This window comes from Cololabis saira, chromosome 14, assembly GCF_033807715.1.
Source record: "Cololabis saira isolate AMF1-May2022 chromosome 14, fColSai1.1, whole genome shotgun sequence".
Taxonomy (NCBI): Eukaryota; Metazoa; Chordata; class Actinopteri; order Beloniformes; family Belonidae; genus Cololabis; species Cololabis saira.
In genome coordinates this window covers 31,472,752-31,490,080 of record NC_084600.1, presented here as the reverse complement: position 1 = coordinate 31,490,080, position 17,329 = coordinate 31,472,752, and the positions used below count along the sequence as shown (strand labels likewise).

The 17,329-nt window shown below is 39.7% G+C and overlaps 1 protein-coding gene across 1 annotated transcript; it reads right to left on the bottom strand.

The window, feature by feature from the left end:
- Window positions 1-1,056: 1,056 nt before the first annotated feature.
- On the bottom strand, window positions 1,057-15,599 carry guca1d (guanylate cyclase activator 1d). Its single transcript, XM_061740398.1, has 4 exons — window positions 15,197-15,599; window positions 10,967-11,116; window positions 8,033-8,117; window positions 1,057-3,910 (listed from the first exon to the last, which is right to left on the bottom strand). Exons 1-4 carry the CDS (start codon window positions 15,389-15,391, stop codon window positions 3,774-3,776), a joined length of 567 nt encoding a protein of 188 aa, XP_061596382.1. The 5' UTR covers window positions 15,392-15,599; the 3' UTR covers window positions 1,057-3,773.
- Between the last annotated feature and the right edge of the window lie 1,730 nt (window positions 15,600-17,329).

The following is a 17,329-nucleotide window of genomic DNA, read 5'->3' as shown; positions in this document are numbered from 1 at the left end:
AAGAAATTATAAAAACTTCTTTCTTTGTGTTTGTTCTACCATCTGAACTTCTCTTTATGATGGTTGCACAGATCTAGGCCAACTTCTCACAGTGTGATCAATCCATTGATCAGCAATCTGAGGCCGGATTTTTCTGCACTGATGGTTTTTCAGCTGAAAATCTGAACAAAGTAAAGACTTCAGGCTTCTCTCTTTCTCAGTAACATTTTCTAGAGGATGTTAAGACCTTTAATTCAATGCAGAAATACTTTATTGATCCCTGAATGGAAATTAATAGTTAATAGCTCTAGTTGTGATTTCAGTCTGTTCAGAGTCATTGTAGAGGTTTATAGCAGCGGTCTCAAAGGTCTCCTGTAGAGGTCTGTATTGCAGTGGATCTGAAGAACCTCTGACTGAAGACATTCTGTTGCTGAATCACTGTGTTGTGAAGAGGATGTTCAGGGTTGTCCATGATCTTTTTTATGAAGTATCCTCCTTCACACAATCATCTCCAGAGGGTCCAGAACAGAACCAGCCTTCTTTATCAGTTTGTTCAGTTTCTTTAAGTCCCTGGTTCTGATGCTACTCCCCAACAGATGATTGCAGATGTGATTCAACTCTCAACAGACTAAGAGGATATATTTTTGCTGCAAATGCTGAAGGACCTAAACTTCCTCAAGAAGTAAAGTCTTCTGTCCTTTCTTATAAACAGCATCAGTATTTTATCTCCAGTCCAGTCAGTTTTCCAGGTGAAAACCAAGGTATGTGTACTCCTCCACTTCTCCCATGATGGATAAACTATCTGACTTAATCTTGACTTTCCTAAAATCCACAATCACCTCTTTTGTCTTTTTCCCATTCAAGATGTTTGTAACAACCAAAGAGAAAAAAACTGGTCCTATAATGGCGCCTTGTGGTGCTCCTGCAAAAAAATAACAGATAAAAACAGAATTCTTCAAAGCTGTGTGGCGCTCCATTTTTAATATTTTGAGGAGAAGCGGTTTCTACAGCTGTGCAGTGCAATATAAATATGTGATATAATCCAAACAGACTCAGTTTTCTTAAAAAATACTTTATTGATAAGGCAACACAGCAAAATCACTTCTTTTGCACCAAATGAACTGTTAGCATGGATGCTAACCTCCAGGCCAGAGCACGACTACAAGAAAAATGTCCTCAATTGATTATCTAGGCCTGTTTTTAATCAGTTATCAGTGTTCAACCATCATCTGCTTTCACCTCGCTTCATTCAGTAAAACAGATTCAAGCATTCATCTCACGGCAATGATTGTTTTGGTGTTCACTTATTATTTTAGTTTAATTTTTCAAATTAAAATCAAATATCAGAAGGTTTCCGATTTGAAAATCTGTTTTTAACGTAAAAACTTTTTGAGTGCCTCAATAAAACTGAACATCAACACGTTAAAATCATTTCTCAAGTTATGGGCTGTTTCCTCACATAAAATACAACATCGTCTTAGTGGCTTAAAAAAGATCTCCGGTTAAATACAAATTTAAATGCATTCATGAATAAAAATTAGTGTTTTTTGTATAAAAAGATAATCATCTTATTGTAGTAAGTTTTAGTATTTTGCAAATACAACCTCACATAAACAACTTTTCTTTTTTTTTTTTTCATTTATTCTACTAAACTGAATCCAAAAGAAAATATATTTAAGTTCTGAGTGAAAATCGTTGTTCACCCCAGGTTGTATTTGACTAATAGTAAGACCCATCCTCTACTCTGAGGACAGAAGCTGCTCAGACATTTGCACCTTCATAGGTTTTAAGAGGATCAGCAAACTCCCAGCATGCAATGCTCAGAATGATTCTTTCAGCAGGAGTTTGTTATCTGCTCTCTGACATGATCTTCAACTGAAGTTTCAGACTTTTTGTGTGACAAACCACTTCCAGGCTGAATGTGAGGATCTAGCGATTTTCCGTTACATCACAGTAATCTGTATCAGATATTAACTGATTAACCAGATTAACGGCAGATAAACGATCTTAATTCCTCCTTTCTTTAGTAACATTGTAAGCTTCCAGAGCAGCTTTCTAGCCACAGCTTGTAGGGTCAAAGTTAACATATAAAGTTGATATGATGATGATGTCTAGTTATATCGTATCATAGTGCATAGATGCATGTAGGCTATCGGAGCCACTTTCTGTCATTTAAACAGAATTTTAAATGACAGAGTTCAACAGGAGCAAAATAGACCTCACTAGCTGCCCTACCATGACGAACACAGAGAAGAAATGTTCTGACAAACTCACACATTTTAGTTTTTGCAAGAGAAAACTCGGTCTGACTTCAAGTTGCTCTAAAAATGAACTGAGCTACAACCAGAAGCTTTACAGACGAGCTGAACATGGAAGACAAGAAAAAAGACAGAAAAAGATCCACAACTGGAAGATGATCCAGTTCTGGGGAAAATTTCTAACTAGATACTCACAAATCTGTGAAAAGAGAGAAGAGAAAATTCAATTTATTTTCTAAACCTGCAGATTTGCAAGTTTAAAAAAACTGAACTGATGATCTTTCAAGTTTCTAAAAAAAAAAAAAATCAGTTGAAATAGAAATGTTTTGATTAAAAAAGAAAATTTCAGACTTTTACATAACAATTAGAAACAAACAACAGAAGTTGGGACTTCAGGGCACTTGAAGTGGAAAAATGTGCAGCCTTAAGAGGATAAAAAGCTATGAAACTAAAAATTTGACTATACCTCTACATTTACAAAAAAAAAAAAAAAAATTACATTTTGACTCTATAACACAAAACTTTGTACACTTGAAAATTTACCAAGAAAATTCTCAGAAAAGTTCGTGAACTAACAAATTTGCAAAAGCAAAATTCTGAACGTTTGACTTATAAACTTGCTAAGACTTAAAATTTCAGGTGTTATTTGTAAAAAATAAATAAAAAGATAATAAAAAAAACTCAGATAATCACTCTGTGCATTTTGATCCAAAAGGATTTTTATATATTTAGTTTAAAGTTGGGGTGTCTCCATTCTACTCTGTTTATATCCAAATAATCTGGATAAAGGAAGAAAAGGCTCTGGTAGACATTAAATTGTAGTCTAATTATTATATGACTAATTATTCTCCAGACCTCTGATTCTATTGGCCTGTTAAGTTTAAATTTCTCTCAGAGAACTTTTAAAAACTAAAAACTTTTTAGTTTTTTTTCCCCTCAGACTCAGATTACACACTTGGATTCGTGTGTCTGAGCAACATGAACGAGCTTTTTCTACAAATACTTGTGCTGCTACATGTAATCCTACAGAATCTCTTTCCCCTCAGACTTATAAAAAAGTACAAAGTGACTGACAATTAAGGTGTGAAAGAACATTTTGGATACTTTTAAATGTTTTTCTTTTTGCACATGAATGTTAACTGAAACGTGTAAATGTTGTAACTGCAAACCTTTCGAGCCCGTCTGAGAACTTTTCGGCATATAGAAATACAACATTCTGTTTCTTTTAACAAACATTTTTGTGCAGATGACTTCAAGCAGAGGTTTGCCTCAACAACGAGGTTATAAAATTACCTTTTTTTGTGAAAAAAATATATTTACAAATACATCTGTGAAGGTTTTTCAGTCTGGACAAAATAAACGCATTCAAATCTACCTGAGTGCTGATTTGATCAGAAGCATTCGGGAAAAAACTTTGTGAAATAGTTCTTTTATATCTGAACATCTTTTTAAAAATCTGTGGACGAGGAGGGCGGAGCTTAAGGACAACCAATCGCAGTCCAGCTGGACTTGGGTCTTGTTATTTGTTGGGTCCAGTTAGTCTTTGAGGCTTTGCTGCCGCCCCATCACGATGATCTCCAGAACCGGCGTCAGGTCCATCATGTTTTTGAGAGTCTCCATGATGTCCGGGTGCTCTTTGGCTCCGTCGATGAACTCCTCCAGTGTCATCTCACCTGACGATCAGAGCCACAAAACACCTTCAGACCCAACGGTTGTTTCTGAAACCTCCAACTGAACTACTGGTATGTAATATTTTTGCAGAAAATGTTAAACACAGCCCTACAACAACTGACCCTTCAATAAGCCCCACCCTTCAAACACAGGTGAGTATCAGTTCCACAGGGACCAGAACTCGGACTTCTTTCAGCTCCACAGAAAAACACTGCAGACCCTGAACTCTTATCTGGTTTGTGGAGTTTATGGCACAAAACAAAAGTCAAACGGTATGTCTGGAGTACTTGTACTACTGATTCCAGGTATCCAGAGAGATGGACAACAGAGTTAACTTAATTCCATTTCTTAAACTCAAACTAAACACATCTAAATAAATGTCTGTTTTGGATTAAACTGCCAATAAATATCAAAGCCGCAATGTTTTAACTCAGATGATGGATCTCTCAAACATCAGATGCAATGTTATAAATCGATGCTTTCCCAAACAGAATAATTTAAAAGTAAATTAATTTAATTGGGTGTAGAAGTTTCATTAATAGCCTAATGACATCAAGGATCCAAAAATGACAAAACTTGAGTTCAAGTTAAGGTTACAGGTTGTGGGCTCTCAACAATTGAGCATCATAGCTTAACTAAAATGTCAGTTATGGTTTGGGCAGATATTAACTAAAATAATGGCACTGCAACACCCTGTAAACAGGGCGACGATGGATCATTTTTTAGATAGCCTAGCTATCCCCACTATAGACCCTAACATCAAAATTAAACTGGATGAACCCATACAGTTGGAAGAAGTGTCCACTTGTCTTAAATCAATGCAAAACAACAAAGCGCCTGGTCTTTGACTTTTATAAAAAAAATTCTCATCTACTTACCCCGCTACTCAGAGGTGGATGTACATTCCAATAAAGGTTAGGATAAATGATAACATGCCTCTTTTTGCACCATTACAATACTTATAGGCAACTAATCATCATATCTTCTGCTCTCTGAAACACATGTTAGTGCTCAATAGAACACCTATATGGTTCTTTAATATATTTGCATTATACTAAGATGCATTCATTTTCAATGGCTTTTGTACTTAATGGCTTTTTTCCCCCTTACATTACTTTTACTTTTATACTTTAAGTAGTTTTGAAACCAGTACTTTTATACTTTTACTTGAGTAAAAAACTGAGTTGATACTTCAACTTCTACAGGAGTATTTTTAAACTCTAGTATCTATACTTCTACCTGAGTAATGAATGTGAATACTTTTGACACCTCTGCCGCTACTCTTAGATATGTTCAATGACTCTTTAAAACAAGGCACCCTCCCCCCAACTCTAAATCAGGCTTCAATTTCACTCATTCATAAGAAAGATAAGGACCAATAAGGAGGCCAATAAGCTTGCTGAATTCGGATGTAAAGCTCCTGGCTAAAGTTTTAGCATGTCGGTTAGACCTTTGTGTACCGGACATAATCTCAGAGAGCCAGACAGGGTTCGTCAGAGGACGGCAACTATCGTCTAACATCAGGCGGCTGCTAAATGTTGTGCTTTCTCCCAATGTTGCTCAAGCAGCTGAAATGGTTATATCGTTAGACGCGGGGAAAGCGTTTGATCGGATTGAGTGGGACTATTTGTTTTCTGTTTTGGGGAAATTTGGTTTTGGGGCAAAATTTATTCCTTGGATACAACTTTTATATTCTGCTCCTACAGCTTGCGTAACAACTAATTCCCACAGGTCTGATTATTTCTGATAACGAGAGGAACCCGTCAAGGCTGCCCAATGTCCCCCTTACTCTTCGCTATAGCAATTGAGCCTCTCTCTATAGCACTCAAATCATCCCCTCTCTTCACTGGTATATATAGATCTGGACTGGAACACCGGGTATCTCTTTATGCTGATGATCTTTTGCTGTATGTCACAGATCCGGTTAATTGTGTTGATAATATTTTACAAATTTTGAAAACCTTTGGGTCGTTTTCTGGTTACAAGTTAAATGTCGGAAAAAGTGAGTGCTTCCCTATTAATGAAGCGGCAAAACAAATCCCGTCAGGCACCTTACCATTTCGTCTGACCCGCACTAGTTTTCGTTATTTAGGTGTCAACATTGCTCACTCCTTCCCTTCTATTCATAAATTTAATTTTACAAAGTTGGTTATGGAGATTAAATCTGATCTGAAGCGCTGGGATTCTCTTCCTCTTTCTGTGATGGGTAGAATTAGTTCTATTAAAATGAACATTCTGCCCAGACTCTTATTTCTTTTCCAATGTCTTCCTATATTTTTACCAAAATCTTTTTTTCGTATGGTAGACCAAGTCATCTCAGACTTTATTTGGGCTGGTAAACACCCGAGAGCACACAGGGCTATATTGCAGAGAAGTCAACGTAAGGGAAGCCTTGCATTACACAACTTTTATTTTATTATTGGGCAGCCAATTTACAAAAAATTCATGCTTGGTGCAACTCTCCCAGTCTTGATTGGTGCATACTAGAGGAGAACACTTCTCGTCCGTCCTCTCTGGTTGGTGCCCCTCTGACATCTTCTTATCCTAGTTACATTAAAGACTCAGTCGTGCTCTCTTCTTTGAAAATTTTGAAACAATTTAGACAACATTTCAAGCTTTCTGCTCCCACTTTATGCAGCCCGATTTGCAATAATCATTTGTTCCCTCCCTCTAATTTGGATGTGACGTTTGCCTTGTGGAGGGAGAGAGGCTTGACTCACTTCTCAGATTTATATTTAAAAGGCTCATTTGCCGCTTTTAACAATCTTCAAGTCAAGTATAATATACCCCAGTCTCATAGGTTCTGTTTCTTTCAGGTTTGTGATTATGCCCGAACACACTTTGATTCTTACCCTCAACTTCCATCGAGTTCACTTCTTACTGAAGTGCTTTCACTTCCCAAGGCCCAGGGCAGGATTTCGATTTTGTATGATCTCATATCTTCCTCAGGGCTGGCCTCTCTTGTGGGGCTCAGGGATAAATGGGAAAGGGAACTTGAACTAAACATGTCAGATGAATGGTTGGAGGAGGCTCTAATCAGGGTTAATTCTACTTCTTCATGTGCCCGTCTAAATCTGATTCAGTTCAAGGTCTTACATAGGATCCACTTTACAAAGGCTAAGCTCAACAGGTTGTTTCCGGATACGAGTGACACTTGTGATAGATGTGGCGGGTCTCCATACTCATACTTTCTTTTCCTGTCCAAAACTAGTCGAATTCTGGTCCTGTTTCTTCAAAAGATTAGACGAAGCTCTCAATATTACATTGGAACCCTGTCCTTTGATAGCTATCTTTGGAGTGCCCTCTGTACCAACCAGCCTGACCAAGAAACATTCTGATGTTGTGGCTTTTGCCTCGCTCATAGCTCGCAGACGTATTCTGCTACAGTGGATGGACCCCAATCCGCCTTCTCCTACTTCCTGGTTGAGTGATTTGATGTCTTTCTTGTCCTTGGAAATTGTGAAATAATCTATACTCTAAATTCTCAACTGCTAACTTTTACATAAGATGGCAGCCTGTCATCACCTATGTGAATACTCTTACCTCTCTGGATCCTAGCTGATTCTATGTTCTCATGCTGTGAGGTGGGCACCCAGGTCTTCCCTCGTATTTAGCACCCTTGTTTTTTTTTTTTTTTTTTTTTTTTTGTAATTAATTTGTTTCTTGTGTGTTCGGTTTATTTCATTTAGCTGCTTTTATTTAGTCTCTTTTTCATCCTTTTTATCTAGTCTTGTTATCATTTACAGGTTTAGTTTTTTGTTTGTTTATTCTGTTTATTTACTAATTAATTAATTAATTAATTTTCTTTTTACTTTATTTTTCTAAAGTTGAGGGGGGTGGGTGGGTTTTTGGAAAGTGCTGCTCTGTTCAGGTTTTAGCACGCCTTTCTCGGAAAATGGGGGAAAAAATATGGAGGACCATGTAGCTTGTGTTTGACTTCTGTATGTCATCGGTTCCCAATAAAAATATGTGGAAAAAAAATAAATAAATAATGGCACTGCGTCTGAACCAGGCAGATGGCAGCACTGCTGACTCGCGTAAGGCTGATTATCATAACTAAATGGTAATTTGTCAAACAGAGACGAACGATAGCTGCATGTGGTGTCCATGAGTCGTTTTTGTACCTTCACCCTTGTCGATCCTCTCAAAGATGAGCGCCACGATCTTCTCAGGGTCGATCTCTCTGTTTCGTGTAATGTCCTGGATGGCCTGCAGGGGGAGACAGAATTCACAAACATAGCTGTCAAATAGTAGCAGCGGCTACATCCAGCGTGCAAGGGCCAATCCCAATACACCCCCTACTTTCTACCACTAGCCCTCACTCACAACCACTAGCCCTAACGAAGCCACAAACCTTAGGGCTCTTGTAATCTTCCCTAGGGATTGGGACACCACTTGCTACATCACTGCGTGGTTTACGTTCGAGTACGTAAGCGACTGCATAGTTACGTTTGCACATACGTCACATATCAGGAAGCTGAGAGCTAAAAGCTGTTTTAATTTCCGCTGTAGCGCTGTTAATATGCCACTTTATTAAGTTTTAATATTTTTTCAGGCGTAAAAGTAACCGTTAAGATCCCCAACTTGGTTCAGTTTATCCAAATAACGCCTGTTAAGAAATTTGATCCGAAGTTTTCGGGATGAGAACAGCCTGCCGGCTCGGGAGCTGATTTATGGTTCTGCGTTAAATCAACGCAGATCCTAAGACGTACCCTACGGCGTACGGCACGCGTCGCCGCGTAACCCACGCCGTAGGCTCTACGTTGGTGTAACGCAGAACCATAAATCAGCCTTTATTCTGGCGACATCAGAACGCAACAACGGGCAAGCGAGTGATTATGTACATTCACTGAGTGAATATTATGAAAGTAAAATATATATTTCTCGCTAGAAATGTTATCAAAACGCATTTTTATGCAGAAACTAACTCAAAATATTGATTTTATTCACTAAAAAATAAGGAATGTCCGCCATGTTTTTTTGTTTGATTCAGTCTGCAAATGATGACATAAAGCATTCTGGGAAATTTTCTCAGGCCCTCGGTCGCGAAGTCAGCATCTGAAATCCTTCGCTCTGAAGGGCTAGATTGATACCCACTAACCCTCGTTATGCCCACTACCACTAGATGCAAAGAGGAATTGGGACACCACTACCCTCACGGGAATGCGCAAAATTTAGGGGCAGTGCTGAAAAGTAGGGGTAGTGGGTGTATTGGGACTGGGCCCAAATCTGTCACCAGTATGCAAGTCCCAAACCACAGTGCCTCTTCTGACCACTAAGGTGTGGATCCAACGATGAGTCGATCCTGATTTTATTCTCCATTCTTAGTGACCACCCAAAGCCCATCATGTAAACCTTTCTTAAAGGAAACGTCTGTGTTGATGATTATAAATGGTTTCTACAATGTCCTGTGATGTTTTTGAAGGCACTAACACAGTAGCCAACGGTGAGACATTTATATCAGTAGGATGTCTCATCCGAGCTGTTCCATCCAACCCACCTTCACCCCCAGTGCTTCCAGGCCAACCCTGCTGTAAGGGTTACTTTCTGAGCTAATCCAGCTAATCCAGCCTAGGTTTCTTCAGGACGCTGAATCAGGGTCAATTCACAGCTGCTGTTAAAACTGTGTCCCACTTCAGAGCTCAGAGAAAGTTTCCACCTCACACATATTCAAACAGAAACTTCCCCTGTAACACTCCTGTAATCTCCTGTAACACCGTGTATGTGCTGGTATCTTGAATGGAAAAAGGACGTTTCTAGGCAAAAGTTAAATTCTCTTCATATCAGAACACCCATAATGCCCATACCACACCCATAAGGCTGCTCGTGAGTGGAACTTCATACCAACTGAGATTAGAAACCAATCAAATTATTCTTCTTTTAAATTTTATTTAAAAAAGTGGTTAATTAGTGGTCAAGGCTGTCAACATTGAATTTTAGTGCGTAATTTTCCTGGCTTGCTGCCCTGCCTGTCGGTGTTTGTCTGATGTCACCTGTCATGTTACCTATTAGTTTGTCTAGTTATTATAATGTTGCTTTTTGTGCATGGCTTTTTATTTTGTGTTTAGTGCTTTTGTCTTTTTTGTTTTGGCCTGTTAGTGTGTTATTGTGTCTTGTGTTATTAATGCTGATGTTACTGTTGCTGCTTCATGTTGTTTCTGTTCTCGTTTGTAGCAATTGTCTGTTGTTGAGTTTATGTTAACCAGTGTGTGTATGTATTTTAGCTTAGTTTCTTACCTTTTAATCTTTATTCTGATATAGCCTTTTTATTCGGAAATGTTTTATTGATTGTATCTTAATCATTTTTCTTTTAGGTTGACTATTTTTACAGGGACAGCAGATGCAAAATAGCCTTTTTGGCTAATTCCGGCACATTTTACATTTGTTTAAATGTGTTATTAATGTGCATTGTCCCTGTTATCTAAACCTTTAAATAAATAAATAAATGCCTCAGCTGGTCATCATCAAGATTAAAACAACTACAAAGGAGACCTGTCTGAGCTGGCGAGCGACAGCGGTCCACGACTGATTGCGATATCCTCAGTCTGGACCTTTAAGATGGATTTAAGGTCTCTGTGGCTGATGACCTCAGGCTCGGTTGGTAATCTCAGATCTCACTGGGAACAAGCGGCTTAAATGGGCCTTCACAAGCGGCTGCTGCTTGTGAAGACCCATGAAACCACTGTGACCCTCGAACATCTACAGTCAAATGATCAGCTGCTACTGGCTACTTGTAGAACAGGCGGTCAGTCCCACCCCCTCCATGTTAGCCCCACCCATTTGTATCTATTGGCAAACAGCAGCCAAACTGAAAGGTCAACGTTCACCGCACAGACGTTTTTACCACGTCTGCTTGTACATGTCACGTCATTTTTAAACGTGATCTGTGATCCATAGCGTCGGCTGTGATTGATGACCAACCGGTGCAACATTAAACATTAAAAGTCCAGCTCTGTTTTTATCAGGTGTATAGGTGTATAGTTACAACAGCAGCGGTGTACGTTCACGTTTTTACACATTCATGCTGTAAGTACAGATATCCGAGTTGTCATGGTTACCGTGAAGATGGTTTCCAGCTCGTCCTTGTCGATCTTCCCGTTTCCATCCTGGTCAAACAGTTTGAAGTACCACTTCAGTTTCTGGTTGATTTCTCCTTTCAGCATCAGGCTGATGGCAGCGATGTACTCCACGAAGTCGATGTAACCGTCCTGCAGACAGAAACCAGTTCAGATGTTGCAGGTGCAGCGAGTCCTCCTGGCCACTAGAGGCCCCCGAGCTCCAAGATCAGCCTCCGTCAGCAGGATTTACGGAGGGAAAATGAACTGCTTTCATTTGTAGACCAATAAGAACTTTTAAGTACTTCCCTGTGGAAACTTTTTTGTTTCAATTTTGCATATTTATAGTTTTAGTTTCTGACTTTACTCTCACAAAATCGCACATTTTTGGTAGAATATCTTTTATCGTGCACCTCATCCCATATCTTTTATTGTTGTTGTCTCAAATGACCCATAATTCCCTCATGCTGGCTCAGATCGCCCCAATAATATTTAATTTAGCTTGCCAACTTTCATTTTCTTTCATAACTTGAATTTTACAGATTAATTTAAAAGATTAAAGTGTCATGGAGCATCTCGAAGGGTTCAAGCTCCTTCACGCTGGAGTTTTACTCAGGAGCAACCTCAAAACACAATCTTGAAACGCAACGAGTCAATAGATATACTGTATATAGTATGATTTCACCTGACATTAATGTTTCCATGTCAACCATGAAGATTAAGAAACATGAAGATTGTTGGATCAGAACAAAAATAAAAAGTTAATCAAACAGTGGACAAGAAAGGAAAAGATACATAAACGACAAAAGTGGAAGTAACAAAATTTAAAATATGCAAAAAAGTGAAATTAAAACAGTTAGTGACGTCAAAGTTTATATTGAATAAAGAGGAACTTTATAAAGTGGAAATAAATACAAAAAAGCTAGAGTTTTGAAAGTAAAAACAAAGTGAAATGTATATAAAATAGTAATTAATGCAAATCCTTCATGTCAAAGTGTAACAATTAGCTATTAAAGACTGTGAAACATAACGTGTGGTTAAGAAGTTCAAAAGTAAAGATGTTTATTTAAAATTTAAATAAAAGGTTGACACGAGGATGTAAAAGTGGAACCTCAACCCTGAAATCCACTGATGTCCTTCCTGACGTCCTGATCTGAACTCTTTGAGCTTCACCACGTGATACGATAATCTGTCACGGCTGAACTGAGCAGCGATCCTGCCGTCGGCCAGTTTCCCAGGAACCTCCTGGGGGTTCTGGTTCCCGCGGCTGCTTGGCTTCAATGTAACGGCGCCTCAAAAATCTAATTCTTCACTGTCACGTGTTTGATTTCAAACCAGCGTTCAAATCCAATCAAGTAATGATCGATGAGGGTGTCTCTCAGGAGGTGAAGCCAGCGATGATTGTTTCTATGAAGAGACGGTAGAGAATCATGTCCTCCACGACGCCAGCGCCGCCTCATTATGGAGGGAAAACATCCCGACTTTGAGTTATTTTCTCCGTTTGTGTTGAGATGCTGAAGGGTTTTCTTTCAAAAGTAATCATTTATTTTCTTTTTTTGTACAATATAAATGTTACATTTTTATACCTTTATAAATGTATTAAAATAAATTCATGAACTAGAACTATCAGATTTATTTCTTTTATTCAGATATTCAGACTCTAGTAGTATCATCGTCACAGTTACATTTTTTAAATAAATTTAAGTTATTTTTCAGATTTTTCTTTTGAGAATTTTGAGAGTTTTAAATCAGAGTTAAAAAAAATGATATACAGATAATTAATGTTTCTTTATGTATTTGTACGTGTGAAGCTCTGCTGGTCCAAGTTCCAGTCCACTTGTTTCAGATGTGGTTTCAGTAGCGACGCCTGAAACAAGGACGTTCGGACAGATTTGATTAAAATGAACGTAAAGTAATATTGATTAGCTTGAGAGATAATCCAAATATCCATAGCTTTATTCAGAAAGGAAACTGGTTGGTTTTTGTTGCATCGAGGTTGAGCGGCCATTGTGGACTGTTGTTTGGGCCTCTGGGCAACAAAAAAATGCAGTCCCCGCCCTCTGACCGCCTCAGCGTCTGCTGTCTACACCTGTTTACATCGTGGTCTTTGTAGTCCACCAACCAACCAGGTATCAGTCATATGTACAAAGAACTCTTAGTTCTCCAGTTAACGGATCATTAATACTAATATATCTGCTCTTTTGTACCTTGGACAATATATCTGTGTCCCTCCTTTCTGTTCTTCATCCTCTCTTTCCTATTTCTCTTTTCCTGCTCTACCCGGCTGGTCTTCGGCAGGAGGGTCCCCCCTTATAGTCCAGGTCCGGATCCAGGTTTCCTCCCCCTTAAAGGGGAGTTTTTACCTGCAGTTGTTTATGTAATAATTGATTATGTAATAAGTGGTCATGTTCTGGGTCTCTGGAAACATCCTGGAGACAACTTGTATTGTAATAGAGGATATATAAATAAAATAGAATAGAATAGAATAGAATAGAATAGAATAGAATAGCGTTCCGGTCATCTTATATGACAGCTGATCCCTTTTTTGCACTTTTTCTTAACATAAATAACAATGAAGCTTGAAAAGCTTCAGTCAGAAGAGGAGACTGTCGCACTGGAGGAATTAAAGATGGAAGAGAAAATGAGAGAATGATCAAGTTAGAGACTAAACAAGCGAATCTTGGAAGAAATGTAACATCCATACATGTGATGGGGGATAAAAGTTCCTTGTTGTTGCGTTAATGCCAGTAAGTGTTGACCGGTGAGAGACCAGGAACAGTCCACCAGTCTGACCTAAAACAGAAAACCAGCCGGGAGAAGCTGCCAATATTGCTGCGGGGTGAACAGTCATTAACCTATTCTGTTATACAGTAAAACTATATTACATGTTAGTGTGATAATAATAACTGTAATAAAGGTGGAGTTTACCCCCATATAACACTAACAGAGCCTACGCCCAGTCCTTGGTCTGGCCCCTTGTAGCATACGGGTTGATGACATTCGACTTCGTGTTTGGAGTTTGGGCCAGTCCCAATACTCCCCCTACCCCTACTTTTCAGCCCTACCCCGAAATTTTCCGTGTTCCCGTGAGGGTAGTGGTGTCCCAATTCCTCTTTGCATCTAGTGGTAGTGGCCTTAACGAGGGGTAGGGTGTATGAATCTACCCCTTCACAGCTAGGGATTTCAGATGCTGACTTCGCGACCGAGGGCCAGAAAAAATTCCCAGAATGCTTTACGTCATAATTTGCAGACTTGAATCAAACAAAAAAACATGGCGGACATTTCTAATTTTTAGTGAATAAAATCATTATTTTGTGTTAGTTTATGCATAAAAATGCATTTTGATTACATTTCTAGCGAGAAATATATATTTTACTTTCATAATATTCACTCAGTGAATGTACATAATCACTCGCTTGCCCGTTGTTGCGAAGATCTCGACAGAATAAAGGCTGATTTATGGTTCCGCTTTATGGTGACGTAGCAAGTGGTGTCCCAATCCCTAGGGAAGATTACAAGGGCCCTACGCCTGTGGTTTCATTTTTAGGTAGTGTGAGTGGTAGTGGGTGAGGGCTAGTGGTAGAAAGTAGGGGGTGTATTGGGATTGGCCCTTTGTCTCCTGACAGAGATGCTTGTAGGTGTTTTTATTTCATTTATTTTTATCTGTCCCAAGTATCTGATATTTGTCTCAAGACCCAGCTGAAGGTCAGGATACCTTCAGCTGCCCAAATCACCTTGCTCCCGACCCGTATGAGCCCACAGGAGGTTGCTGGAGTGAAGCCCCGGCCGATAAGCCCCTCCCCACAGACCTGTCTCCACGGTGAATCTACTCCCAGTCCGGACAAGGCACAATGACCTCTTGCTTTCCCACCGTCCATGAGAAACCACAGAATCAACCATCGCCTGACTCGTCCAGGACTAATTTCGCTTGGGAGACCCTCCCAGGGTCTGTTGCCCCGGACAACATGACCCCTAGGATCCTCCAAGCATGCAACCCCTTCATGACAAGATGGTGATCTGACGAGGGGATATTCAGAGGATTGAATTGAGAGCTGGAGTGAGGGAGGTCTGCCCTCATGACCCGAACCCAGATGATTAATGTACCAATAAAGTTACGATTGGAAAGTGCCAGTAAATGACTCAGTAACTGAGTGTGAACTAGTTATCAGGGTGAACAAAAGAAACCTTATCAAGGACTTCATTTAGCCGCCACTGAGAGGAAGTGGACCTCACCCCGTCCATGTCGAAGGTGAAGAAGACCTGCTCCACGTAGCTGTTGGCGTCCTCGTTGATGCCCTTCAGGTCCAGGATTCCTTTCAGCTCAAACAGTGTGATGAGTCCCGACGGGGACTCCTTCATGAACTTGTTGTACCAGTGGTGCATGTCCTCGGCCAGGATGTCGTCCAGGTTTGAGCCGTGGTTCCCCATGAGTGCGGTCCGACCTCAGAAAAAAAAAAGATAAAAACAGGGTCCTCCGACCCAGGGAGAGTTCTTCAGAGGATGCCTGCAGTCCTACGTTTGGACCATCCACAAGACACTGAACCGGGATAGAAACCGTCCAAAAGAATGTGGTTCTGAGACAAAGCCAGCCCACATCCAGCCTGCCGTGACTCTGCAGATAAGGAACAAAACTTCAGGACTCTTTAACCCTCTTAGGTCCTGGAGGAAGAATCAGGAGTCTCCTAAAATAACTGGCTAATGAGATGAGCTGCTGGGCTGCACCAGCGGCTGGCTGACGATGGACCTGCTGAGTTCACCTCAACAAAGTCTGACGTAACTGCCTGACCCGGTTCAAGCGGAAAGATCCCAGGACTTGACGACACATCGACCTTTCAGCTAACTCAGAGCAGCACGCCACAGGCATTTCTGATTTCAGGTTCCTGGAAAAGACGTGGAAACCTCTCAGGATTAGAAGCCTTAGAGGGCTTTCCATCTGTTAGATGTCAACCATGACGGTCCGGACCGGAATTAATCCTTTTAATTCCAAGACTTTTGTTTCCTCATGTACTTTTACTCGTTTGACCTTCATATTAAATAAAACCAGTGATTTTCCATCCATTATCTATACCTGCTTTATCCTTTGCAGGGTCAGGGGGTCTGCTGGAGCCCATACTACAGCTACCTGGACAGGTCGCCAGTCCATCGCAGGGCCACATATAGAGTAGAGACAGACAACCAGACACACTCACACCTACGGGCAATTTATAATCATCAGTTAACCTATTATGCATGTTTGGACTGTGGGGGGAGGCCGGAGTACCCGGAGGGAACCCACTTAAACACGGGGAGAACATGCAAACTCCACACAGCCTGGGAGTCGAACCGGGGACCTTCTTGCTCACTAAGCCGCTGTGCCTGTGATTTTCATAAACTTAAATGTGAATTTGAGGAAATATCAGCCATTTCAGCTTGAATTATAAAACTTATAAAACCTCCAGACACAAGGACAGTTTCTTCCCCCAAGCTGTTGCTCTGATGAACTCCCACAACTAATAGAGTCTCAGAGAAACTAATCACGTGCAATAATAATAGCAATAGCAACTGCTAACAATAGCAGTTACATGCTGTAACAAGCACCTTTTGGCAATAATCATGTCTGCCTCACTCTGCTGCACCTCTCACTTTTTTGTATTTTTTGTAGGGCTGCACGATTCTGGACAAAATGAGAATCACGATTTTTTTGCTTAGAATTGAGATCACGATTCTCTCACGATTTTTTTCCAATATAAAATTTATTGCACTTATTACTTTAATTTTGCAACAGCTGAACAACAATATAATAAAATAAACATCTCTTGTCTTCTTTAAACAAACCTTTGAATAATTTAAACAATAATAACAATTTTGAACAATATTTGTTCCTCCCTGAGTTGAACACCCTTTCAGAAAGGGGACTTGCTGCTATTAAGAAGCTGCCGATACAAAAGGTAAACGTTACAAAAAATATGATGGTGCCTGATAAAAGACTGGCATCAACTTTGTAACAGCTGACATTGAACATAAAAACAATAAACATCAAAAAAAAAAAATAATTTAATCGTCGTCATTTGGAAATGAGATTGCGTTCAAGCATGAATCGAGATCGCGATTTTTTAACGATTAATCGTGCAGCCCTAATTTTTTGTATAATGTTTTGTATAATTTGTTTTGTATAATTGTATATATGTTATTTTATTCAGAGCTGTCATTTTTCTCTACCTCAAACTGCTGCACCTTAGTTGTTTATTTGTATATATGTCAACAAGTACCACATTTGTTTATTTACTGCCTAAAGAGCGAAATAACCGGAGTCAAATTCCTTGTTGGACAATGTTCGAACCTGGCCAATAGAGATGATTCTGATTCTGATTCTTTGGTGTTGCTAGT